The sequence below is a fragment of the Neovison vison genome, chromosome 11, assembly GCF_020171115.1.
Source record: "Neovison vison isolate M4711 chromosome 11, ASM_NN_V1, whole genome shotgun sequence".
Classification (NCBI taxonomy): Eukaryota; Metazoa; Chordata; class Mammalia; order Carnivora; family Mustelidae; genus Neogale; species Neogale vison.
Genome location: NC_058101.1, coordinates 82153141 through 82179306, shown reverse-complemented (window position 1 = coordinate 82179306; position 26166 = coordinate 82153141). Strand labels below are relative to the sequence as shown.

The 26166-nt window shown below is 43.2% G+C and overlaps 2 protein-coding genes across 10 annotated transcripts in view; one reads left to right on the top strand and one right to left on the bottom strand.

Moving 5' to 3' along the window:
• The window catches only part of JADE1 (jade family PHD finger 1), a 60916-nt gene extending 43340 nt beyond the window's left edge, over nt 1-17576 (top strand). For 8 of the 9 annotated variants that reach the window (XM_044223984.1, XM_044223987.1, XM_044223986.1 and 5 more), the window contains 4 exons: nt 4143-4664; nt 10052-10169; nt 12082-12279; nt 13731-17576. In XM_044223984.1, coding sequence (XP_044079919.1) covers nt 4143-4664; nt 10052-10169; nt 12082-12279; nt 13731-14641 — 1749 coding nt within the window. In that variant the 3' untranslated portion in view covers nt 14642-17576. The remainder of the gene's footprint in view (nt 1-4142; nt 4665-10051; nt 10170-12081; nt 12280-13730) is intronic. The other variant, XM_044223982.1, reaches the window with a different exon arrangement.
• A 1299-nt stretch (nt 17577-18875) lies between these two features.
• Nucleotides 18876-26166, bottom strand: part of SCLT1 (sodium channel and clathrin linker 1) — a 193638-nt gene continuing 186347 nt past the window's right edge. The window contains exon 21 of the mRNA XM_044268234.1: nt 18876-19404. Within this exon, the coding sequence (XP_044124169.1) occupies nt 19369-19404 (36 nt within the window). The 3' untranslated portion in view covers nt 18876-19368. The remainder of the gene's footprint in view (nt 19405-26166) is intronic.

The window sequence follows — 26166 nt, the reverse complement described above, 5'->3', positions numbered from 1 at the left end:
TCGGATGAGGGAGGGCTCTGTGAACTGTCAGGGGCTTTGGGGATAGGTCTAGAATCAAGGTTCTCACAGCTCTTCTGAGGCTGCTGAGGAAGGATTCGAGCCCAGTACAAACATCTTTAGCTGGTGGATTCTATCCAGTGTAACCAGAACCCCAGCTGTAACAATTACAGGCAACTCGGAAGTCCACTTGAGCCATAAGGCAGTTCCCATTGGTCTCTGGTTTCTGCCTTTCTGCCCCAAGCCTGGCACTGAGGCTCTTTCCACAGGCAGACACCTTCCGGGAAGAACCATTCTGGACGCTGGAGTGTTGGCCACCCTCCCATTGGCCCTTACAGGGCCGGTGGCAGACCTGCCTCTGTGGCTGCCTCCCAGTCCTGCTGTTTTCAGTGTGCTCATGGGGTGTGTCAGACCTTAGCTATGCATTGTTGAAAATCAGCTCGGTGTGCTGATAACTTTCGTGTTTGGTAGAATAGAGTCCTTGGAGCACCAGCTAGGTAGAGGGACACTGGAGGGGTGCTGCACCAAGTGTTGTTTGCAGAAGCTGTTACCTGAATCCAGGTTGGATACCTGATTCGTCAAGGCACCACATTTGTGGGGTGGGGTCGGGGGTGGGGGAGAGCTGCTGTGTGCAAACTGGGTACACACACACACACACACACACACACAGAGACGTTAGGTAGATAGAATTATGGAGGGAATGTAAATGATTTTTCAGATTTTCAAAAACTCCGTTCCAGAGGTTAATTTCTGGGCCTCTTGTTTTTTGTTTTGTTTTGTTTGTTTTTAAAGATTTTTTTTTTTTTTTATTTGACAGAGATCACAAGTAGGCAGAGAGGCAGGCAGACAGAGAAGGGGGAAGCAGGCTCCCACTGAGCAGAGAGCCTGATGCGGGGCTCAGTCCCAGGACCCTGAGATCATGACCTGATCTGAAGGCAGAGGCTTAACCCACTGAGCCACCCAGGTGCCCCCAGGCCTCTTGTTATTGGCATTTAGAGTCATGACTGAAAAGGACTGGGATGCTGCTTCATTTCCCAGGTCTTCAGATGTTGTTTGTGGTAGACATTGGCCCTAAAGGCCAACTCCAGCTCTTCCTGTTGGAGGTCCACAGCGCAGGACCACAGGCTGGTCCTTGGTCTCCACAACACATGCTAAGAGCAGAGAGAGGCACTGTTTTGGAGTGGATTCTCTCTCTCTCTCTCTCTCTTTAAAAGATTTTGTTTATTTATTTGACAGAGACAACGAGAGAGGAAATACAAGCAGGGGGAGTAGGAGAGGGAGAAGCAGGCTTCCAGCTGAGCAGGGAGCCCAACATGGGGCTTGACTCCTGCGGAAGTCAGACAAATTTAACAACTGAGCCATCCATCCAGGCAGGTCCCCCTGGAGTGGCTTCTTTTGATGCAGACGACACAACAGATCAGCACAGATATGAACTGTTGGGCTTGGGTTTTAAGGAAATGACCTCATTGGGCAAAATCATTTTGTATTTTGGGTAATATTTATTTCAGTAAAGTTATCTACTGACCAGAGGTTTTTAAAATTTTTCATTTTGTAAGCCTGGTGTTTCTACTTTTCTTCATTATCACCTCTCCAGGAATTCAAGGATCCAAAATGTAGCAAGTATTCAGAGGGTGAGGCACGAGATAGGTGGTGGGATTTGGCTACACACCTTGGTGTGTAGGGTTTTGCACATCAATTGAATCAGTTTAAAACTGAAACATGGCAAAACCCTCTGTCTTTTTGGGGAGAGAATGGAAGGGAAAATTTTGTAGAAGCCTCAGAATTAGAAACAAGCATGAGAGCCGTGCAAGTGCGTTTCTTGCTTAGACCTGCCTACGTTGAGCACTTGCAGAACACAAGCCGAGGGAGACCCAGGGAAATGGAAGTTATTTCCTTCCATGTTCGCTGATGTTCTGCAGACAGAACTTTTGCCCTTTTCTGAGTACACCAATCCTGGTCCTGAACTGGTGTTTCTGAGAGGTGGGTCAATGAGATCTTCTGTTTCTCTTTTGAAAAGAACAATGGTAAAATGACTTTTTTGTTGCCACTGACCTTTTTTTCCTAGAACATTAATTTGAAGGAGTCTAAGAGGCCAAGTATGGTGGATGATTTTTCATATCTTCACAGAATAGATTGATTTTATTAAAGAATTCCTCTCTGAAATGTCTGCAGCTGGAAGGCTCTGGTTTATGTTTCTGTAACATCTGTTTGCTGAGTCAACCTGAATAGGAAAACCCAGAGGAAGGCCGTTTGGCGCTTTTACAAAGTCCTGTATAAAATATTCTGCTGCAGCTCATTCCTCTTTAAGGTTGGAACATTTTGGTTAGATGTAGTTTAAGCCAAACCCAGATAGTGTCTCGTCATCTGTTCCCACTTTTACTTCCCACTTGGCTGTGCGCTAAAAGGGAGGAGCACTTTGTCTTTTAATGATAGTGGCCAGGTGTGTGTGTGTGCGCGTGCATTCTGCCTGCCACTAAAGCTGATTTCACACATTTCTTGGAATTGAGGTTATTTATAGGTAAAATTACAGATTTATGTGAGTTCATGTGCCTGAAGTGTTTGCAATGGGATTGGTGAAGGGAGCTGGGTTTTCTGTACTTCTGTGTAAAAGAGACTTTATAAAAATGGAAGAAATCATGGCTGCCAGTGTGTCACCTCTTAAATACTGAAATGATTAGGGGAAAAAGCCCCAACTCCAGCCTCTGCTATTTGTAGTTATGGGATTCAGGGTCTGTTGAGTTGAGTTTAATTAAGCTTTTTAGCTGGCCTGCGGCCACCGGGTTCTGTTCCTCTCTGCAGTCTTGGTGTGCCCAGGGATCACTTGGCCTCACACAAATACAGTGTTGCTTTTAAGGGACTGGCTTCAGTCACCACAAGGAAATCTCCTTCCAGGGATTTGCCCAGTGAGATCAGATGGGGAGAAGTTAATGACTTTTCTCCTGCTAGCCTCTGGCTTGCCATCTACATCAAGGCTCTAAATTGTAGCCCTGATCAGGCAGGGAGAGGGACAGTGTTTAGTGAGGTGGGAGACACAGCAGGGTGGGGCCTGGTCTTTGGGTCACCCTCCGTGTGACCCATAGGAAGTGGGTCCTTCGCAGTTGTTCTACCACACTGCAGTTTAGCCTCGTGATGCTGGGCCTCCCCTGGCCCCAGAAGCCTTCTGCATCTGGTGAAGCCTCTTCACTGGCGAGGAGACCTGTTCCCATCCCCCTTCCTGTGCTCGATTCTCCTTTTACCTGTTCTTTCCAGGAGTTTTTTATTCACTCTTGTCAGACTTGGCTGCTTGGAAGAAGTGTACTATTTATTTTCCCATGTGTTCCCTTCCTGGCTGGAAGTAAGCAGGAGGATTCATGTTCCTTGAAAAACTCCGAGTAGTAGTTATTTTTCCTGAAGCGATTCTTTTTCAAGCGTTTTATATAAGCACTTTAAAAAATTAATTTTATTTATTTATTTAGTTAGTTGACGCTGAGCAGGGAGCCCGATGCAGGACTTGATCCCAGGACCCTGGGATCATGACCTGAGCTAAAAACAGTTGCTTAACCAACTGAGCCATCCAGGAGCCCCTAATTTACTTTTTTTTAAAGATTTTGTTTATTTGTCAGAGCACAAGCAGGGTGAGCGGTAGAGGGAGAAGAAAGGCAGGCTCCCTACTGAACAGGGAGCCCAGTGTGGACTCTGGGATAATGACCTGGGCGCAAGGCAGATGCTTAACCAACTGAGCTACCCCGGTGCCCCTATATAAGCGCTTTTAAAAGAGTTCAAATCTAGGAAAACTAGTTAATTCCTCAGAGTTTACTCTGCATATTGAGCCCATGTTCTTTATAATCTGTGCCAGGCCACTTTTGTCTACATGTGCCGTTTGTGTAATTGTGTCTGCCTTGAGGCGTTTCGGATGCAGTTACTTTTCTAAGAGTGATGGTTACGTTTATGAAACCTTTCAGGGAAAGAGTTCCTTCCCTTCAGTACCTTATTTAAGAGAAGACTAGACATGCCAGGGTTAACTGAGGTAGAGAGCCCTCTCCTGGCACGTGCTTGAAGTACCACTCTTCCTGTGTGTGGATGTGAAGAGGGTGCCCAGCACGGAGGGCCTTTAGCCACTGTCGCTCCATAACCGTTTTTTCTCGCGTTCTCTGTGTTCTTTCCAGTGCTCTGTGAAGAACTGCCGCACGGCCTTCCATGTAACCTGTGCTTTCGACCGGGGCCTGGAGATGAAGACCATCTTGGCAGAGAACGATGAAGTCAAGTTCAAGTCCTACTGCCCGAAGCACAGCTCACATAGAAAACCTGAGGAGAGCCTCGGTGAGGGGGCCACACAAGAGAATGGGGCTTCTGAGTGTTCCCCTCGGAATCCGCTGGAGCCTTTTGCCAGCCTTGAGCAGAATCAAGAGGAGGCCCACCGGGTGAGTGTCCGCAAGCAGAAGCTGCAACAGCTGGAAGATGAATTCTACACCTTCGTCAACCTGCTGGATGTGGCCAGGGCCCTGCGGCTGCCTGAGGAAGTAGTGGATTTCCTGTACCAGTACTGGAAGTTGAAGAGGAAGGTCAACTTCAACAAGCCCTTGATCACTCCAAAGAAAGATGAAGAGGACAATCTAGCGAAGCGGGAGCAGGATGTCTTGTTTAGGAGGCTGCAGCTGTTCACTCACCTGCGGCAGGACCTGGAGAGGGTAATGATTGACACTGACACCTTGTAGTGACTTAGAAGAGAAGATTGCAAAGAGGCGGCTGCTTGCCCAGAGCAAGGAATGGTAGCCAGTTCCTTTACTCCCAGACCCTTGTACACACTGCAGCATGAGGTTGTGTCAGTTAAATATATTTATGGGCTGGTAAATTCATTGTACATATGTGTAAGACTGCCACAGAGTGGGGAGCTTCTCTGTGATTTAGTTTTAAAACACTTTCCCACTAATCCTTGTTGTTCTGTAAGATCAAATGGGGTGTGTCCCCTCCCGTCTTCGTTCCAGTACTAGAGGGAACTGAGCCCCAGGAAGACGACCAAGGGATTGACTCAGAATTGTTTGCAGATGGGGTTAGAAAGACCAGGTGGATTTGATTCATGGTGGGGGCAGGCAGAAGTAGAAGATTCTTGTTCAGACCTGGGGAAACACTGGATGCCAGTGACAGGCTCATCAAGGAGAGCTAGGCACTGCTTCTCTGGCCCACCCTCGTTTCTTGGCTAATTCACAGGGACATTCCTGGTACCGTCCCGGGGGCGAGCAGGCAGTGGGTGCCGATGTGTGTGCATGAACTTACATACACATGCGTATCTGTTCCCGGAGGTTGTCCTGGCAGTGAGGTGCTAAGTCATCACTGAGGCAGAGTATATACTGTGCGTGTGTGCTTGTGTGTCCCTGTCCATGTGTGTCTGTGGTGTGTCTGCGGGGCTGGGGCGGCGCACAGGGCTCTCTCATCTATCTGAGGAGCCCCGAGTAATGTTCAGTACACTACTTGATCCCACTACTGGATTGTGAATGTAGTGGCTTTTGGCTGCCTGGAGCCTTGTCTGATGGCACTTCCTTCAACGTGTGGCTGCTTTGTGCCTCCCCAACTCTCCATTATCTTTGGAGCCCCAGTCTGGACTTCCCTTCCTGCTACAGGAATAATTAGGATTGGGCTGTCTTCCCTCCAGGGCCTCCTATTCCCCGTAGGTAGTTTCTGACTGAGGTTGCTAATTGGGGACGCATCTTAGAGCACCTTCTGCGGCAACTCCCCTGACTGCCAGCTACGATTAAATTCATTAGTGCACAGGAACTGGGACCCAAGCTCTCTGGCCTGGAGCATCCTGCACTGAAAGGCACCCCAGTGGCCTGAAACAGTTACCTCGTCGCCCCGAAGCACCTCACTTATTAGCAGGGAATGATTCACCTGCCTGGGAGAGGATCTGTCACAGAGATAATTTGAAATGAGAGCGTAGGCCAAGAGCAGGGATAAATCGGAGGAGTATTAAGCTGAAAAATCCAGCTCTCACAGAGACCTGTGTGGCCCCGCTAAAGATGGCATAGGTGCGGCAGTATTTAGTGTTCATTAGAGATCCTTTCCGTAGGAGACCGAGTGCCAGAGGGCAGCTTGTTGCAACACCCCCTCTTTGACCAGGTTCGGATTCTAGATTCAGGGGGAGGCCGAGCGGGAGGAGGGTTTGTGAGGCTCTTGTGCTGCTGTACACCCCCTGGTGGTGAGTGTAAAGAAGACCTCGCCTCAACCACCTGTGTGTGGCATTTGTAAGAGAGGAGGGAGGAGAAAGGGATTCCGAAAGATAAACTGGAGTCCTGCTAAGAAGCCATTATTCCCAGCCTAACGACCGCGGTACATGGGGTTGCATGAGCTATGGAGTCAGATAGTCCTCAGGAGGGAGGACGAGAAGTCTAAATGTTTGGACTGTGTTTGTCTCATGATCACCACAGAATAAAAGTGTAGAAAATGCTTGTGGTGTACTAACTCTTTTCTGTACTTCAGTTACTCAGATTAACACGCACTTATAATTATAAATTCTAAACATTTTTTTTTTTTTTTGGAGTCCTTACTGTTGGTTTTTAAGTAGAATGATACCGATGATGTACGAGAAACAGGGAATAAATCAGGATTTTTGTGTGTGTGTGTGTGGCATTACTTACAATTATTTTATTAAAAGCCTAGGCCATTTTTAGGGAATTTAGTGTCCGTTTAAAATGGGCTTATTATAATGAAAAATAAGTTTCCAGAATTTGCCACAAGGCCAGCTATGGTGGAAACTTTAAAAAACATTGAAATCCATACTGTGCTCCTGAGAGCCGCACAGTGCTTTGTAATTATAGACAATTAAGTATATCAGGCCAAAGGTTTATCCGGGCAGGGGTGACCGGAACAAATCCTAAATTACTTCTTCAATTAAGTTACAGTTCTTCTAATTCACATAGTAGTAGTTCATAGCAGGTATGCAGAAACCATGGATACACGGGATTATAATCAAGGCTGTGGTTGGTTCTAAACTGACAAATGAGTAGCCTTCATTAGAAATGCGAACAACTGATGAACGATAATGTTGATAGCTCTTTCTTGCAAATACACACCTCCGGGCATTCCACACCTGGGTACAGCTCTGGATGGCAAAGTTAGGTGGCAGGAGTGCATTTTAGGAGGGTTTGGGAACCCCCATTTTTAAGAAGATGCAATTGCTGAGGTGTGGTCCATGGCTATGTCAAGTTCCCAAGGCTGCCACTTCACTTTGGTGGAATCCCTAACCCCTAGACATTGTCTTTTACAAGATGCAGTAAATGAGAACTTTCTCAGGGATCTGCCTCCTCTGCACTTGGGGCTCATGCGAAGGGGCCAGCTCCTGGGAGACTGTCCTACTCACCACTCAGTGGAATGGTCACTTCTGAGAATCTGATAGAGGCTACAGGTGTCCCCAAACAAAATGCATGTTGAGCTTTAGTGTGTGAACAGTGTTTGGGATTCAAGAAAACTCCTTAAGACCATTCTTGGATTCCTGAGGGCAGTGGTTCTCAGAGCGCAGGCCCCAACCAGCAGCAACAGTACCTGGAAACGTAACAGAAATGCAGAGTTTTGGACCCCACCTCTGACTCCAGAAACGGAGGTGGAGGTGGTTAGTGGCCAGCTTCCTGTGTTTTAGGGTCCCCTTAAGTTTCTGTTTGAGAATCACAGCTTTGGGGGAAAGCCTGACTCTGGTATAGTGTGGTGTGAGGGCATACCCATGAACTGGTTTTTTGGGTAACTCCTCGCTGGCAACTGCGAGAGAATGAGGGAGGGGAGGCTGTTTGGTTGAGCGGCGTACAGGAAGGGCCGAGCATCCAGGAGTAGCTGGGGCTGCTGGTGGAAGTTGTCCTGTGAGGAGTGTTTTGTGCATAGGAGAGGGAAGGTTTAGCGTGCTTACTAGTCTAAATGTGGTGAGCCAGGGCTAGGTTATTCAGAGGTTCATTTGTCCCAATGAAAATCCACCTTGGCCTTAGCTTTTTGGGGTTAGAGGTAGAGGTTTCTTATCAGAGATCATGAGGGCATAGTAGTGGAATTTGTCCACTTAGCAGCAGGGTGGAAGCATTTCCTGGGGATAGTGGTTGAAGTGATCAGAATTAAATTTAAATAATATGCAAAGTTCAGGTACCCTGGTTTCCTTATTTTCTGTTTTCATGGATACTTACAAGTCAGCTGTAAGTAGCTTGGGTGTACATCTGACTTGACTAGAGTAACTTCACTTGTTCTCAGGATATCAGAATTTGTTTCTGTTTCCTATTTCCAGAAGTCAGATTCCTTGATGTAAAAACTGTTGGCCAAAAGTTTTTAATCTGTGATACAAACCTAGTCTTGCCTCTTCCTCTCTTTGGCCTTCCACGCTCAAACCCCCGCCCTGGTGGAACAGTACTTACCAAAGATAATAGCCTGTGAGCCACTTCGATCCCCATATTGGTCAGGATTTTTAGAAAGGACATCTTCTTGGCCTGGGGCTCTGAGGCTGACAGAACAGGCTCTGGCCAGGGTGAATTACACCAAAATAGTATTGACTCTGAGATAGAGTGATTTTCTTCTCAATTCTTTAATTCTGAGATTACACATACACACGCACACATGTCTATGCATCAAGAAGAGCTGTTAGGAGGATGCTGAGTAGCCTGTCAGGTGATGAGGGTCAGCAGAAACCTGACGGGGTGCTCCTGCGATAAGCCTGGAAACCACCATAATGCAAAAAAGAAGAAAACCGGCTAGCCAGCTTAGCCCTCTTTATGCCTCCTTCCCTCTTGGAGACAAGACAGCCGTGAACACAGGAAGAGCACCTGGAACGGTTAGAGTTCAGAAAGGACTGGAAAGGTTAGAGTTCAGAAACCTCCCCTGTGGGGAGGTTCTTGCACAGAAGCCAAAGTGCCAAGTCCTGTGTGTGGGGCTTGTTGCCACCCTTACGGGAAAGGTCGGGAACTCTTCAGCTTGTTCAGTCGATGTGGCAGGGAAAGGGGTTGCCTGCACCTCAGGAAGACAGAGGTGTTAAGGGAGTGTCGCCGTGCTGTGCCTGAGGTGGAGGTCCTGCACTCCGGCCGCCGAGCTCTAACGGGGCTCTGGTCTTCATCTTCCTGAAGAGGTTCAATTGTAGCTCTGGGGTGTTGAATTTGACATTTGTGTTTCCAGGTGCATGCAATCTAGTCAGGTTTCCCAGTGGGTTTGAGGACTGAGGAGTTAAGGGCATTTATTAACTAGTATGTTTTCGTATCAGCTAATCATAGGTGGCTTTAAAAATGGGGAACAAATCTAGGGGTCGATTAGTTCATATTGGTTAGTGGGTGTATACGTGGGATCCCCAGCAGCTGTGGTCAGATGCCAAGTGGAGCTTTTAGTACTTGGCTCTTTTTTGTCACTTACGGATGAATGTGGAAGAAGGCAGTGGCAGTTGGTGGTGGTGATACAGGGAGTTGAACTTGAGATGCTTACAGCATGTCCGTGGCAAAGCAAGGAGGACATTTCCTAGGTTTACATTCTAGAGGAACACAGTAGCTCCCTGTACGCTGCAGGCATTTCAGATGCTGTCCAGTTGATAAGTTTACTTGGATTCTGGTACCCATTTGGTCTTCTAGTGGGCTTGGTGCAGAGATCATTTTGGCAGGTGTAGGCAAGGGTGTTCCTTTGATGGCCCTTGACCCTGTGCTTCCCTAATTCCATCTTCAAGAGATGCTTGATAAGGTGGTTTCTGAAGTGCTCGAAAGCCTTCCATCAGAATTCATGGGGAGTGGCTCCTGAGGGGTGGTATGCAGAGCCCTTTGGCAGGAGGTGGCATGTCTGGACTTGGACCCCAGTGGTCTTCCCTGCTGGGATGAGCCTCAGGCTGGGTGTGGTGGACAAGGTAGGGCTTCTGTTCAAGGTCCCCAACCAGTCTCCTTCCATGTGGCTGCTGCCTACACGGAATCCTAGTTAGCAGCCCAAAAGTGATTTAGAGATTGGATAAAATGTTGAAGTTCATCTTGATTTTGACGTCACTCAACAGCCCTAGTAGAACACATTTCTCAGGTAAAGAAAAAACACTGAAGTACCGTTATGATGTGTTGTTTACTTCGCGTCTTTATTCTCTACGTTCTAGGTTCGGAACCTCACTTACATGGTGACCCGCAGGGAAAAGATTAAGCGGTCTGTGTGCAAAGTCCAGGAACAGATATTCAATCTTTACACTAAGCTCTTGGAGCAAGAAAGAGTTTCAGGTATGCATTAAGCTCTTGTAGGTCAAACAATAGTGCAGGGGTTTGTAAGCCTTCACGTTCTGGGAAAGGAAAAAAAAATAATAGTTTCTTTAATTTTCTTTTATGTATGCTATTGGAGAATCTTGGAAGCACCGACTTTCCTATTTCAAGAAAATCTTTGGGCATCTGAAGCATCACAGTATAGGGAAAAGGGCTTTGGATGTGACCTCTGTGACCTCAAATAGGGATTGAATCCTATATCCTCTACTTATAGGCCAAACACAAGGCAAGCCCAAGTTTTCGGAGGCTCCCCCATCCCTGAAAGGATGATCTCTCGGGCTTCCTACTGGGAGCTCTTGTGAGACTCGAGAGGAACAGCAACTTTTCTGGTGTGTTGCAAAGCACCTGATAATTGTAAAGTGTCATGGGGATACCCATAGAGACTTACAGATTATCTGGTCTTTGGATCTACCTTGTAAGGTGTGATAAATAAGATCTGTTAAGACATTATGCTTAAGGCACACATCCACATTGAGATAACATTTCCAATGCACATTTTGGTGTAGGTGGAAGTTTGGATGTTTTTGAGATTCAGCACCCAGTGTTTATTTAGTGCCCTCTCTTCTACATTGCTCTGGGTTAGGCAGAGTGAACAAGGAAACGAAGATACATACTTCCTCCGTTGTGGAGAGCACATCTGTTACTTGGAGGCGGGGTGCATGCTAGGGCAAGAACTTGAACCTCTCCGGGATCCTGGATCTGTAAGAGGGGCTGGGTTCAGAATCTCCACCTCCCCTGGGTCTCAGAGTACTGACATTCTGTGACTGTGAATCCCGCAGAGGCAGCATCTGGAGGCTCTCAGGGGAAGGAGATCACAGAGTGGATCAGGCAGGTCTTGGGTCTTCAGGGCCCTGTCCCCAGGCCCAAGCACTTGCCTTGTGTGGCCACAGAAAGCTAGCTTTTCCTGCTGCGGTGACTTTCTGTCTCTGTAGATGGCTGACACATAGGAGCAACAAAGAAGTGGTTTTACCCCATTACACTGAAGTCCAAATTCTGGTTTACCTAAAACTAACCAGATGAATGGAACTAGACTTAAGTTGGTCAGCTGAACAAAGAGAAACAAGCTTAGGGAGTTTTGAATGGTATTCTAGAGGCGTTGTTACACAGGGAATACTAATGGCATTAACTTACTAATGTTACTTAGATAATTTTCTTCCCGAGAAGAAATATTTTCCAGATGTATCCTTAGTTAGAGTTTATAGTTGTAAAAGTTAAATTTTTGTTAAGTAGGGTTCATCAGGGAAAGTAGTTTGTTTGATTCGGAGTGTTTCAAGTGAACTTCTTTCATTCATTATTCCTACTTGAATGTAAATACATGGGACCTTTTTTTATCCCTTGTGTATGTGGCCTCCTGTAAACAGCTGTCTGCAGATGCCCCAGCTTCTGGCCAGCATAGGCCGAGCTGCCTGTGCTGCCCTTGAGCAGGATCCTTAATGCATGTTGTGCCTGTGGAGTTGTGCTATTGGAGGGCTTTCTGTGACTCTGGTTAAGTTGTTATGTAATGAGTGATTACCTATAAAAATAAGCCGTAAAGAGCATTTTCATCTGATTTCACTTAAGAGTCATTTTTTTTTTTTTGGATATTGCAGGCAGCTTTTTGCTTTTCATGGCTGAGGTTTTTATATGGGTAAGTGATTGAGATTCTTCAGCAGGTTAGGAAGTGTTTTGTGTAACATAGCTGTAAGGAAATCCTGCTGCTATCCCAGAAAAGGTAAACCAACTCTTCCTCCCCATACTAAGTGTGATGGGTTGAAAGCAACATTAATCTTTCTGCAGGCTCTCACAGGGAATGAAGTGGAAACCCTTTAGGATGTCTCCTCCCACCCTCCTTTCCAGTTCTAGACTTTCAGCTGTATTCTTACTCATGCCGCAGGTGGATCCCCAGTCTTAGAAGATAGGTGGTTCCAGGTGAGGAGGAGATGGCCACAGCTTAGACATGTCGGTCAGGGTCCATGGTTTGGACGTGTGCGAGCTGAGAACGGCGGGACTGTTCTGTTGGAGGAGCGTGTCCTCACTGCGGACCATGCTTCCAGGTCCTGCGGCCAAGGCTTTTCAGAGACATGGATCCCAGGTAGATGGAACTCGGAGTTTAGAAAATGTCGGTCCCTCTTACCTTTGTTTTCCCACAGTAGGTGACTGAGGAAGAGAAATGGAAGTGTGGCATGAAGGTTGACCTGAAGGTTTGATCCTTGCGAAAGCAGGCCGTCTCTGGCCCAGTGGATTGTAGAACTCCCTCCCCTGTGGCACCCACATGCCTCTGTGTTCGGAGTACTCCATTGAACTCCATCATGTTTGGAGTTGCTCGCTCTGTTCTGTTCACATGTGGTGCCCGCGTCTCGACTGGGCTCCTGCCTGGCAGAGCTTTGCTTTCCTGGTGGGTTATACCTTATGGGAGACAGAACATGAAAACAGCTCTTTATAGATGTCCCAGAGGCTCTTGCAGAAACGTGGTCCTTGTGATAAAATCCAGTGTGTTATGAATTCATTGTTTTTCACACTGAGGGTTATGATTCCTTAGTTGGTTGTGAGATGAATTCAGTGGGTCACCACCAGCATTGAAAGCATGTGACATGTCAGTGCCACATCTGGGTGGGGAAGGCTAATATGATTTCATGAAATGTGAGTTCTTACTGGGTTACATTGTGAAATTTTAGTTATTGTGATTTGTAGCAAAAATGTTTGCAAAACACCATTTTAACTTATCTTTCTTGTGTTGGGTGACAGTTCAGTTTACTTCCACAAATTCTTGATACCTAGTAAAAGACATTTACTAGGTATCAAGAATGATTTTAAACTAAACCTTCCTTTCTCGTTTCATGTACATACAGTTATTTATCCTCATCATAGCCCCGCGAGGGTACATTTACTTTGGAGAAAGAAACTCTAAAGATTTTCATTTACTTATTTGAGAGAGACCGCATCAGTGTGAGAGAGGGTGCAGGGAGGAAGGGCAGAGGCAGAGGGGTGAGTCTCAAGTGGACTCCATGCTGACCGTGGAGCCCGACGCAGGGCTGAGTCCCATGACCGAGATCACAGCTGAGCCGGAAATCAAGAGTTGGGTGGTTAACCCACTGAGCCACCCAGGTGCCCTTGGAGATTCAAACTTCTAAGGCCCCAGTTGCTGCCCTTGTGATGCTCTCTTTCTTGGCTCAGAGGCAGATGCCTAACCAGGTGCAGGGGCAGAGGCAGTGCTTGACCAGGGGTATTCTGCATGGATTCCTCTTTGAAAGTCAGATCACTTGTTTTGTTTGAAGGAGAATGTTTCTCTTGGAAAGATGTTTCATGAACACTTCTGTGAGCTTCAGCTATTTTAGAAAATAGAGCATATTAAATCGAGTCTACAGACTGAATGCAGATTCTCAAAGCAGATAATATTTCTGTGTAAATTTTTATAGACTGGGTGGTTGTGTGTTGTACTGTTGGGTGGGTAGTTTACATTACTAGGGCCATGCTAAGGTTCTAGAATTTTATTTTTTTGGATCTGCTTCTGTAATGTTTTTCTTTGTGGTTATATGTTCATAGGTGTGCCTTCTTCCTCCTGCTCCTCCTCCTCACTGGAAAACGTGCTTTTGTTTAACAGTCCTTCTGTGGGCCCTGATGCTCCCAAGATAGAGGACTTGAAGTGGCATTCTGCGTTCTTCAGGAAGCAAATGGGTACTTCCTTGGTTCATTCGCTGAAAAAGCCCCATAAGCGAGATCTATTGCAGAACAGCACTGGGAGTGGAGGCAAAACCCTGCTGAAGCAGCCGGACCTGTGTGGGAGAAGGGAGGGGATGGTGGTCCCAGAGAGCTTTTTGAGTTTTGAAAAGACCTTTGCAGAAGCACGTCTCATATCAGCACAGCAGAAAAATGGGCTGGTGATGCCAGATCATGGGGACAGAAGAGACCATCGTTTTCATTGTGATCTTAGTAAGGGAGACTTAAAGGACAGACCTTGTAAACAGAGTCACAAGCCTCTCAGGTCCACAGACGTGTCCCAGAGGCACCTGGACAACAGCAGAGCTGCCGCCTCCCTGGGAGCGGGGCAGGCAGCACCTGGCACGAGGAAAGAGATAGTGCCCAAGTGCAACGGCTCCCTCATCAAAGTAAACTATAACCAGACTGCAGTCAAAGTGCCTACAACGCCTGCCAGCCCAGTGAAAAACTGGGGCGGATTCCGGATTCCAAAGAAAGGGGAACGGCAGCAGCAGGGAGAGGCCCATGAGGGGGCCTGCCACCAGCACTCAGACTACCCCTATTTGGGCTTAGGCCGAGTTCCAGCCAAGGAGAGGGCAAAGAACAAATTAAAATCTGACAATGAGAATGACGGGTATGTCCCTGATGTAGAGATGAGTGACTCAGAGAGTGAGGCATCAGAAAAGAAATGCATACACGCCAGCAGCACTATCAGCCGGAGGACAGATATTATCAGGAGAAGCATTCTGGCCTCTTGATGAAACCGAGATGGCGTGGGGGCGCCGCGGGCTTGTCGTGGAGTTGCTAGACCAGAGCTCTGATGTGGGGGACAAGCAGAACCCCATCACTCCTGAGCTACACAAACACATTTACTTGCAAGTCAGATTGAATTTTTTTTTTCAGAGTGCTTTATGAATCACTGTTGTGAGAAGTGTGTTATCTGCAACTTGTTGAGGAAACACAAGAGTAGATTGTAACCCTCAGACATTAGTACTTGAGGCTGAATTAAACACTAAGAATGACTGAAATAAGTCTTCAGAGGGCAAGGCTTACAGAAGCCTCCTGAGTTTGTATTGCCCTCTGTATTCTTCCCAAAGCACAAACTCTTGGTTACCTGAATATGCGGAATCAGATGCAGTTCTTGAGAAACCCTCACGTACCGTTTAATAGCCCATAGAACTTACTTCCTAGGACTGTGGTAGATGTCGAAGTCATATTTATACTTTGGCCCAAAAGGCTGTTTTTGTTGCATTGTAGTTAGAGGCAGCAGCTCAGAAGCTTCAGTGACTCTAGGGAATTCATGTGTAAATTAGAACAGCAGATGGGGAAGAAAGAATTAAAAAAAAAGGTCAGATCTAGAAGATCTGAAGGGGCAGGGGGGAGCTGCTGCAGCTTGCAGATTTAGGGTCAGTATAGCAAGGTCCTGTTGCCTGAAGCACTTGAGTGTGTTGGGGGTATGGGACTGGTGGAGAAAGAAGCCATTAGAAAGTTCTGTGAGAAAGGGCAGTTGGTCCCATTTTTATTAGTCCTCTTGACCTTCCTCTTCCCTTAACCACTTCCTTTTGGGCCAACTTTGGATCTCCCTGGCCTTTGGCATACCTGGCCATCTGGCTTCCAACAATACTAATGGCTATTCAAGTTCAAGCGATGAACTTCCAGACTCTGGTGACATACTTCCCAGAGCCAACCACTATTGCATATGTTGGGGAATCCGGGCTTCCAACATGAACGGATTCCTTAAGAAAAAGGAAAAGAAAAAAAAAGAAAAAAGAAAAAAAAAAGCAAAATAGGTTATATTTTAAAAACAATAGAAAGGCAATAAGTTGCGATAACCTCTTACCATTGACCAAGGTTATATGGGAAAGAGACTGAGGTGTAGTAGGTTTCCTGGAGTCAGAGTTCTAAGCTCCAATTCGTAACTTGGACTTTCTAATTGCAAATGGCAATAACTAGTAAGTTATCAGCAATAATGAAGTTAGCATTAAATTTGAGTACAATGTTCTGTTTTTGCACTCACTGTAGTGCGTATGTATTAAGACAGTGGATAGTGTTAAAGTCCTGTTAATTTTCTTTGGAATTCAATGTAGTTGTGAATCAAACTTAAGGAAAGTTTAAGTAGCAATGAAATTTAGAATTATGGGCACTTGGAACAAGCCCAGCTTCCCCTAAATTATCCTTAGTTTGTTAATATCAGTATTCAGATTCCTGATTCATTTATACATCTGTTTCCATGTGGCAGGGACATTCTGATACTTAACGAGGGATGCTTTGAGTTCTGTAGTTACCTTTCAAGTCTTCCAGGTGATTGTCAACAGCAAAAAAGGCTTATGGAATTCCATCTTGCTATGCAAGTTTTATCTGATGATCAAATAGTAGATCTGACACATCCCCATTGTATGTATGACATTTTCAAACCAAGTCTTAACTTTTCGAATACATTTTAGTAGCTAATTCAGGGGAGGGGAAAGAATGACCCAGGTTTTTAGATTGACTATTTTTGAGCTATGGGGCTCATTCTGAAAGACTGCTGTCCAGATAAGCTGTTGCTAAAGATATTAGGAGGTTCTTAATGAATCCAAGTTGTACATTTACTCATAGCGTAATTTAAAAATCAGATTTTTTGCATATGAGCAAAAAATGTTTTTGTTGGATGCAGAAGACGGTGGATACTTTTTACAGTTACCTTTTGACCACAGCAACAGCTCTGGGTGAGAGTAGAATATATAGAGGGGTAATCTGTCAAGCCATAGAAAGAAAATCTAAATTTTAGTAAGTATATGACCTCTCACCATTTTAAGAGGTACCAGATTCATTTGCACTATTTAGGAATGCTAGTTTTGTGCAAAAATAATGCCTTACCTGTTTTTCCCCACATTTAGGTTGAAAAGCTTTCAAATGTTCCAAGTTATGCTGAACCAAAAAAAACAAAAAACAAACAAAAAAACAAAACAAAAAAAAATAAAAACCCACACAAAAACAAAACACAAAAATAAAAAGCCCACACTTTTTATTCCTGCTTTGAAATGCAAATGGCATAGAGCACGGTTTCTCTGACAGTGTAATGATAGCTTTGTAAGTTAGTTCACGTCCTGCTGGGAGCTCTGTATGAGGCGGCCACACGCAGCACCCACCCACCCCACCCACTTGCACTCTCTTAGTAGGAGCCATTTGCTCTGCTTTTCCTTTCTTTTCTTTGAAGCTTTATCTTTCCTTGTGCATCCTGACCAAGAAATATCTTTGATTATGATCAATGTATTATGTCAAAATGTAGGCTAGTTAAACTTTTGTAAAGTTGCCTGGAATGTCATTTGTTAGGTTATAAACACAAAATTGAAAATGAAGGGTTCTATGTGTTGTGTACAAATCTTAATTATTTTGAAATGGACAAACTTGTCATTACATTTGTAACCTTGTACAGAGGATTTTTCACTATGTGCCTAGCTTGGTGTCCATTCAGCTAAAATTGGAAAAAAAAGGTGCATGAAGAGTTAAAAAAAAATCAGAAATTAAACAAAGTATATGTAGAGATGACTATTTTATATTACATGGCCCAATCCTGTATTTATTTCTACCCCTTTTTTGAAAGTATTTATAAAACTAGTTGAGGACAGCTGTATTTTTTTGTTGAACTATTTAGTAGAATTTGTGCCTTTTTGTCTGTATGTGAATAAATGCTGTACATTTTGCAATACATTTTAAAGTGTCTTTTGAAATCTGATTTTGCTACGTGTTTAAAGATGTATATGACATTCCAGTCCTGAATTGGTGTATGTAAGTCAACTGTTGGACCGTTTAGGAAGAAGAGCTGTAGGGGACAGAGCGAGGAGCACAGATTCACTGGGCTGCGGTCTGGCCCAACTCCGATGGTGAGACACTGGAAAATGATGACCGTTTATTTTTAGTCTTCCCTGCCTGGAGTTCTTTCCAGAATACAGTTTTTGACCTGAAAGTAACCTGACTGCAGGGTCAGGGAGACCTGGGTTTAAAGGCTAACTGAAGCTTATCAGCTACGGGACCTTTGCCAAGTCACCTACCCTGCATAAGCTTCCCTCTTCTCTTCTGTAAAAAAGGATTACATCCCACTGTCTACTGGCGTGGGGTTATGGTGATTTTTCAAGCAAGTTCATAAACATCTCCTAAAGCATGCAGTAGGCACTGAGTAAATGGTAGACTATGTTAGGAACAAGGCCTTGATTTCAACAACATGTTGACCAGTGAGCCCAGGAAGACTTTAAGATCCTTCAAAAATAATTTTTCAAAGGCTAGTTTCATTAAGTGCTGTCTTTTGATCACAGAATTCTGCAACACTAGGAAAAAGAAGACCATCTCTGCACTCTACAAAGGAGGTAGGTCCAAAATTACAACAGTAAGCACTGGCAGAACCGGGCCTAGACCCTAGTTCTAATTTCTGGGTTTGTTTTCCCAGCCTGAAACAGTCTTTATTTAACCACTGCAGGCAGAAATTAGCATAGAATGAAACACACTTTCCTTTATCTTGGGAACAGCAAAGCTGCTATGGGTTTATAGTCTGGATTCTCTGGTAGATTATGAGCCACAACAGGGTGGTGTTACTGTCCCTAATTTATAATTTTTGTAAAATCTTGGCCATTTTTTTTTTAAACATGAATTGTTCATACATTTGGCTAAAAGCTTGTTTATTTCTCCTTGTTCCTCCTTAGTGACTATTTACTTCCATGTTGCTTGCTCTGAGTAAGACCCCAGAGAGGAATAACAGTGGTTCTTCTGCAAGGTCTTAAAGTTGAATAACCACAATAGTTCCCCAGGGAAATTAAGTCCCCAGGAGCCAAAGGAAGGGCCTATCATTGGCAGTTCTGCAATATGTGATGGGAAATGTGGCACCAGGGACTCGTGTTCATTTTTTTACCCAGATCACTTAGAAAACAGATTCTACCTTTGAAACATTAGCCATCTGCAGCAAACTTTGCAATTAACTTCAAGGTCGAAATCTTCAATATGATTTCCCTTTAATGTTCAGAACTGCATCAGATGATGTGTTCTAGTCTGGCATAGAAGAGAAGATTGCCTGGTCACCGAAAATGAGTTTTAGGGCAAATCTGTTATCTACTCCCTTGACTTCAGGGATTCTCTGCTGCAGATTCTGAGGTCTGTGCAGTCCAGCTCTTCCCGAGTTCTCATGGGCTGCTTACTGAGCGTTTTTCTCCCGGATGTACGTAGGCGCTGGAGATCGAGGAGCTCCTCCTCTTCCTGTCCTGCCTTTGAGAATGTCATCCACGCCCGAAACCAGGGAGTCCTTTGTGAGTCTGTCCTTTAACTCCACAGCCACATGGTGAGCCAGGTCTCTGTTTCTCACTGCAGTATTTTTCACTACTCTCAATCCCTCTACCACCTGCCAGGTAATTCAAGATTTATCATTTCTTGCCTGGATTATAGCTGCAGCCTCTTATCTGTTTCCTTGACTCAAGTCTTGCTGAAATTTATACCTCCCTCTCCCTGTCCCAGGTATCTACAACCTTGACAATGCCATCTCCATAGTGAAAACCTGGAAATAAAAACAGATTCTGTCATTCTACTTAGCCTTCAGGGAACCCTTCAGACTTCTGCAGACAAAAAGGGTTTATCAAATGGCAGACACTGGTCTGTATTTTATGCATATTAGTTTGCTTAACCCTCACAATATGAGGTAGGCACCACTACCTAATTTTGCTGATGAGGAAATGGAGGCACAGAAATTAAGTCACTTGCTTAGGGTCAGTTGGTCAGTTGGGAGTTATTCCCAATCAGGCTGAAGTTGAACTCCCTGGGCTCTACTGCCTCTCAGAATATAAAATAGTTGACATCAAATAGTGTGTCTTGAGTATACTCAGGATTATACATGGAAGCTTTAGTTCAATGAATTTTTATAAAGTAAAACAAATAATGTTGGCTTAAAACATGTTCATGTACCGGTTGAATGACTGGACATAACCTAATGGATAATGAGCAACATGACTGGCTTGTGGTCAGTCCCTGCCTTCTAGGGAGAATGGTATTGGTTTCATTTCCTATACATTTATGTAACCTACACATAACACACACACACGTACACACATATTTACAGATAAAATATATGCATATACCATCAAAGAGGATAACTGCCATCAGAAACTTAATTCTCCTATGTCCTGACACATGGTTCAGAAAGTTAGAGAATTATTTAAAATTACATAGTTTCTTGATGATGAATCTGGAATTAAGACTAATGTCTGCACACTTTAAACTGATACTATGCGAAACCTTCAAATCAGTGTTTTTTGTGATATAAAGTACATTAAGTCTGCTTAGTTTTTAGAAATAAGTCATCACTTCTTGGGCTTTTGGCTAAGATCAAGTGCAGAAATGAATAAATCAAGCAATGCCAAATTAAATAGCAAAGATAAAAAAAAGTATCATTCCTTTTTTTTTTTTTTTTAAAACATGTATCATTCCTAATTTATCAATAGTGTATCCTGATAGTTTCACTACTGCTGGGCTTACTTATGGCTGTTTGAAATACTGCATTTTTTTTTTTAAAGATTTTATTTATTTATTTGACAGAGAGAGATCAAAAGCAGGCAGAGAGGCAGGCAGAGAGAGAGGAGGAAGCAGGCTCCCTGCTGAGCAGAGAGCCCGCTGCGGGCCTCGATCCCAGGACCCTGAGATCATGACCTGAAGGCAGCGGCTTAACCCACTGAGCCACCCAGGCGCCCTGAAATACTGCATTTTAAATTATGGGTTAATTATGGTTATTTTACCCACTAATCTGGCTGATGGTTCTAATTTCAGATTTATTACCAGTGTGATACAATTTCTTTATGAAGCAAATCTTTTTCTCTGGCATTTCCCTCTACCATGTAGCAGCCTCAAAGGGCGCTTTCCTTCTCTTGCTAATTATGGCTCTGCTCCAGCTTTCCTGTTTGAATTGTCTGAGCCTCTCTTTTTCATATTAAATCCCTGTGATCATATCTTTGCCTCAACTACTCCCAAGTACTTACTTAAAGTGAGTAAATATACTTTTTAAACATGCTTTAAAATACCATGCTTGTTTTGCCATAAGAAATCATACAATATTTTATCAACTACTTTATAATTGCTAAACATATTTATGACTTTTTGGGACATATAACACTTTTTTTTTGGTGAAATTGTTTTTTTTTTTTTCTTTTAAGATTTTATTTATTTATCAGAGAGAGAGAGGGGAGAGAGCGAGCATAGGCAGACAGAATGGCAGGCAGAGGCAGAGTGGAGAAGCAGGCTTCCTGCCGAGCAAGGAGCCAGATGTGGGACTCGATCCCAGGATGCTGGGATCATGACCTGAGCCGAAGGCAGCTGCTTAACCAACTGAGCCACCCAGGCGTCCCTTTGGTGAAATTGTTAATCACTCATTCAAAAAGTCTGGAAATCTTAAAGAGACTGCATTATATAGGAAACTTCTTAGGAAAAGCATCTTCCTATCAAGTGGGATTTGGTAATTTTTTCAAACCTTGAAAAGAAATTGGCCATAACCTAAAAAGTCAAATAACTATAGCAGAAAGCATATATCTAAGCAAAGGAAGTTAGAAAAATCTTTCAGATTTCTTTAGTGGGTGATAACAATTTCACCAAAAAACCCCCTGTATTTACCAAAAAACATAACTATGTTGTGTTTAACAACTGTAAAGCAGTTGATGTATGTATGTCCTGTTGTATGATTTCCTCTGTCAAAAGGAGCATGGTATTCAACATGACCTTTGAAAGGCATTTTTTTTCACTTTGAGTACTGAGGACTAGTTGAGGCAAGCTGCTTAACGATTATAGTACCTTATATGTTTGTAAAGGGAATGATAAAACTCTAACCAGCAGGTCTGTTGAATTCTACGAGGTAATAAATGCAAAATGCCAGCACGCATCTTCCATAGGACAATACACAGACATTAGTCATAAAGATCAGAATGAGTACTGTAGATCCAGGGAAAGATTCCCCAATACATTCTTTTGGTTACTTGTAGAAACATGATTATAACTTTTCCATTCTCTTTTATCCCCTATAGTTTATATGAAAGGAGATGCTAGTCTCATATTTTTAATCTTCACAAATCTTAGTGTTAACAGATTTTCTATGCATCACATTTTGCTGATTTTTTTAATTCTTTGAAAATAGGATGAAAATATTGAATGAAAATTTCCATGATGCCATATTAAAAGCTTCCAGGGTTTTAAATAAACATAAAAACCCCCCCAGTGATTACTAGGCTGCTACATGGATCTACTATCTGGGGGCACACGGTGGCTCAATTGAGTGGCTGACTCTTGATTTCAGCTCAGGTCATGATCTCAGGGTCCGGGGATTGAGCCCCGAATACTCAGCATGGTCTGCTTTTCTCCCTTTCTAATAAATAGATAAATCCTTCAAAAAAAAAAAAATCTCTCTGACTACATTTTTTTCTTGGACAGGACTACCAGGTTAGGTCTGTAAAGTATGACAGTTGTGGCATAAAGGAACTTTCGCTGGACAGAATGCTGGGTCTTTCTTTTGTGATGGTGAAGCAGCAGCAAATGGGCTAGATTAAAAACAGGCTGAAATGACCAGGCCCCACGGATCCTGATTAATTATCCATACGGTAGCTGGTGGTTACTATGTTCCAAGAGAACAACTGTATTCACATCTGTCTAGTTCTTATCTTTTTCATGATTATCATGAGAATATGGGTGGTATGTTTACCAAATCTGTAGATGGCATTGCCATAAATACAAAGTTGTGTTTATAAAAGAAACATAGCACTAAAACAAAACAAAACAGAAATGGCCCCTATGCTTATAAGTAGCAAACTGGATGACAGTCTTGGGAGCTAAAAGGACCTCAGCAGCACCCTGTAATGACATAACAAAATTTAAAAGGGATGGATGACCAGTCTGGCTTCTGGGGCAAAGATTTGGCTCAGCAACAAAACCTCTGGAAAAGGCTTTAAGATTTGAGTCAAAAATATGCTCAGTATCTCCCAACAGTGAAATTCAAATTCCAAAAAACCAAACATGATTTTAAGCTGCATTAATGGAACACATTCTAGAATAGTAATTTTTCTTTTTTCTCATCCCAAATACTAATGAGAAGTTATATTCCATGAATCACTAACTATAGTAACTCCCAAAGCGTGCCTCCCTAAGAGACTATGTCAGACTGTCTTGGGGTTGGGAAAGTGGAAGGGCATGTAGTTTGAACCATACCCTTGCCCTGGGGATTCTAGTATGTTGTCTTCCTCACACTTACGTATCTACCACTTATCCCTTTCCCACCTCTCTGTCATGCTCTATAACAAAGGAATAGTTTTTTTACACCTTGAATATAATTTTTGGTTCTGGGCATAAGACTGATGTATCCTAAGCACATCTGGTATAAAGTAGGTGCTCAATAAATATTTATTGAATGAATGGAGGAGGATATATGGAAAATTGGAGCACTTCCAGAGGCCAGTGCCTGCCCGGCAAAAGGACTCAAAGTGGATTGTGCCATCCCCACCTCCTCCACCCCAGTGAATTTCAACAGTGGTGCCCAGTAACAGCAATAATTTGTTTTCTAAATAGTGAACTTAAGAATGTATATTTAGAAAGAAATAAACTAGAGAAGATTCAAAGTTCGCTCCATAATGTTATTTTCACATGCTTACATTCCACGTAAGTGGAAGAAACAAGAATGATGTTAGAACTAGTACATGGGAGTGTCTACAGGAAAGTGGGGGCACGTGAGCATGTTTTGTGGTGAACCCTTGGGCTGTAAGACAACTTCCTTAGTGTAGATGGTTTCCTTGGTAGCTGGGTGAGTGCCAGGGTTATAAATATTACTTTAAAGATCCTTCCCACCCACCCCATGATTTTTGTTACTTAAGTACATACATATTTATTTAGTTCCATTTATTTAGTTCCATATAAATACTAAGGTAAGACAGTTAACATTGCCCCAGAGGCACACGTTTGAACAAGTCTGAAGGGCTGGTAAGGGACAGATTTCATACATAACACTGAGGTAATGCCGTGTCTGTCTCTTCTCTGTGCACATATCTCTATGTATATATACATTTTAAAATAAACTAAAAAAAGCTAATTATTTTTGATCAAAATGTTTGTAAAAAAGCCCATTACAGATTTGCTATTTTGGAAAAATTGATAAAATACATTATGGTTAAAGAACAGAATTTATACCAAAATGTTTAAAGTATTTTTTCATTCTTCCTTGATTTGTCTGAGAGTTGGTTTGGCAGACTGCGTAGCTATGAAATATTCATATTTGCTGAATAAACGAATGACTGAATTGTTGCTAATGTTCTCCCATATTTGGGGTAGTTACAGTGATCACACCAGAGGAGAAATTAGAAGATTGTTGGCTGCCCCAATTTGCATATTTGTATACAAAGGGAAGAAGAGGTAATCATATCTCTTTTCTTCCTCAGGGAGACACAAATAAAGAAACATGAATAAATAAAATGAACTGGCTGTGTTGTCTTCAATTTCAGATTTACATCATTTCTTTCTCTCTTTCCTATTCATTTCTTCTGTCTCCTAAAATACAGTTCACAGAAAAATGATATTTACTATCTTTGTAAATGAAGGCAAGACTGACCAATATGAGAAAAGTCAAATACTCCACTGCATTTTTACTTTGGAAATCTAGCTAACAAACTTTTCTGAAAGAAAAATAGCCATGTATGTTCAATTCTGTGGGTAAACACAGCTTACCTCTGTTCAAATTCAGTAGAGGTTAGAAAGGCCTATCATCTGCCTATTAGTAGCCTGTCCTTTATTTGGAGACAATCTGAGTATACAAGGAGATCCAACTGGAGAGAGGGTTATCAATATTCAAATGTAAAGAGTAGGTGCCTATGGCCAAAGTTTAAAGAAAGTGCTTATGCTGAAAGATATACCTTGAAGAAATGAGTCTGAGAAGTTAGATTTTCTTCTTAAAAAATGACAATAATCATACTTATATTCCATTTGTCCACAATGTTAGTTTCTGAAGTGCTTCCTCCTACAGTCTCATTTTTTTGGTATGATATAATTCTAGCATATTCTCTAATTAAAAAGTTTTTAAAAATAAATTTTATATTCTATAAACATGAATATGAACATAACTTTTATTACATGGAAATTAGCCTGTGAATGACATGGGAAGAAATTTACATTAGAGAATCAAATGAAAAATTCTGAGGAAATGAAAGTAAGCTAAGTGTCTAATTATTATTTAACTATCATTTTTGTATTATTTCATCTCATCATTGCATTTGACACTAGTAACCATTTGTCCCCTCCTACACATAAATAGGAGTCCCTGCCTCCTTTAGTTTTTGTCATATTCAGTTCTCCTGACTACAGCCTTCTCCCTGCTCCTCTTCAGTCTCCTTCAAGGACTCCTCTCCCTGAACTCATTCAACAAAAGGAAGACATTTTTCAAAGGTCCTGTCCTTAAAAATTCTTCAGTTTTTGAACAAAACAGTTACTGAATACCTTCTGTGTGCCAGAAACTATGTTGGGTTGCTAAGAATACAAGGAAGCAGGGCAGACATGGATCTTGTTCTCAAGGAGTCTGTAGACTGATGGCATTGGAGAAAAGATTCAAAAAGAGTTAATTACGAAGTTTCCCAAGTGCTGTGAATCAAAAATCCAGCACATGTTATGAGAACTACAAGGGGACCTGACCTGGTCTGGAGGCTGGAAGACTCTCTGAGGCAGGGATGTCTGGCAGTGGTGATTTGAAGAACATGCAGATGGCAAGGGAGACACAGAGATCCCGGGGGAAGAAAGGATGATGTATGATGGAAGCAGAAGGCTGCCATCAGAGCTACAGCACAAGAAATGAGGGGGAAGAGGTAGTCAGCCACATCACATAAAGCCTCCAGGCAAGCTTCTAGACTCCATGGCTTCGATTTTCAGTCCCATGCCAAAGACTCCCTTCCTATCCCAGTTTGCCAATACCAGTCCTAAGCTTCTGACGGCTGCTTGAATATTCACACATGCAGGTTTTCATGTCACTTCAAATTCAACTCATTATCTTTTATATGGACTACTACAATAGTTTCCTAACTTGTTAACCAGATGCAAACTTTCCTGCACTCGTCACTGGAAAGCAGGGTGTCCCAAGTTCAAACCAGGAGCAGCGAATAGCTAACTATGTGGATCTGTGAAAATCAACTAGACTGCAATAGTTTAATGCCCATGCATTCTCAGACTTAAAGATTCCATTTGATTAGTACTGCTTTGAGTAAGAGAGCAAAATAAAAAACAAAACCTCCCATTCTTAAATATCTGATAAATACTG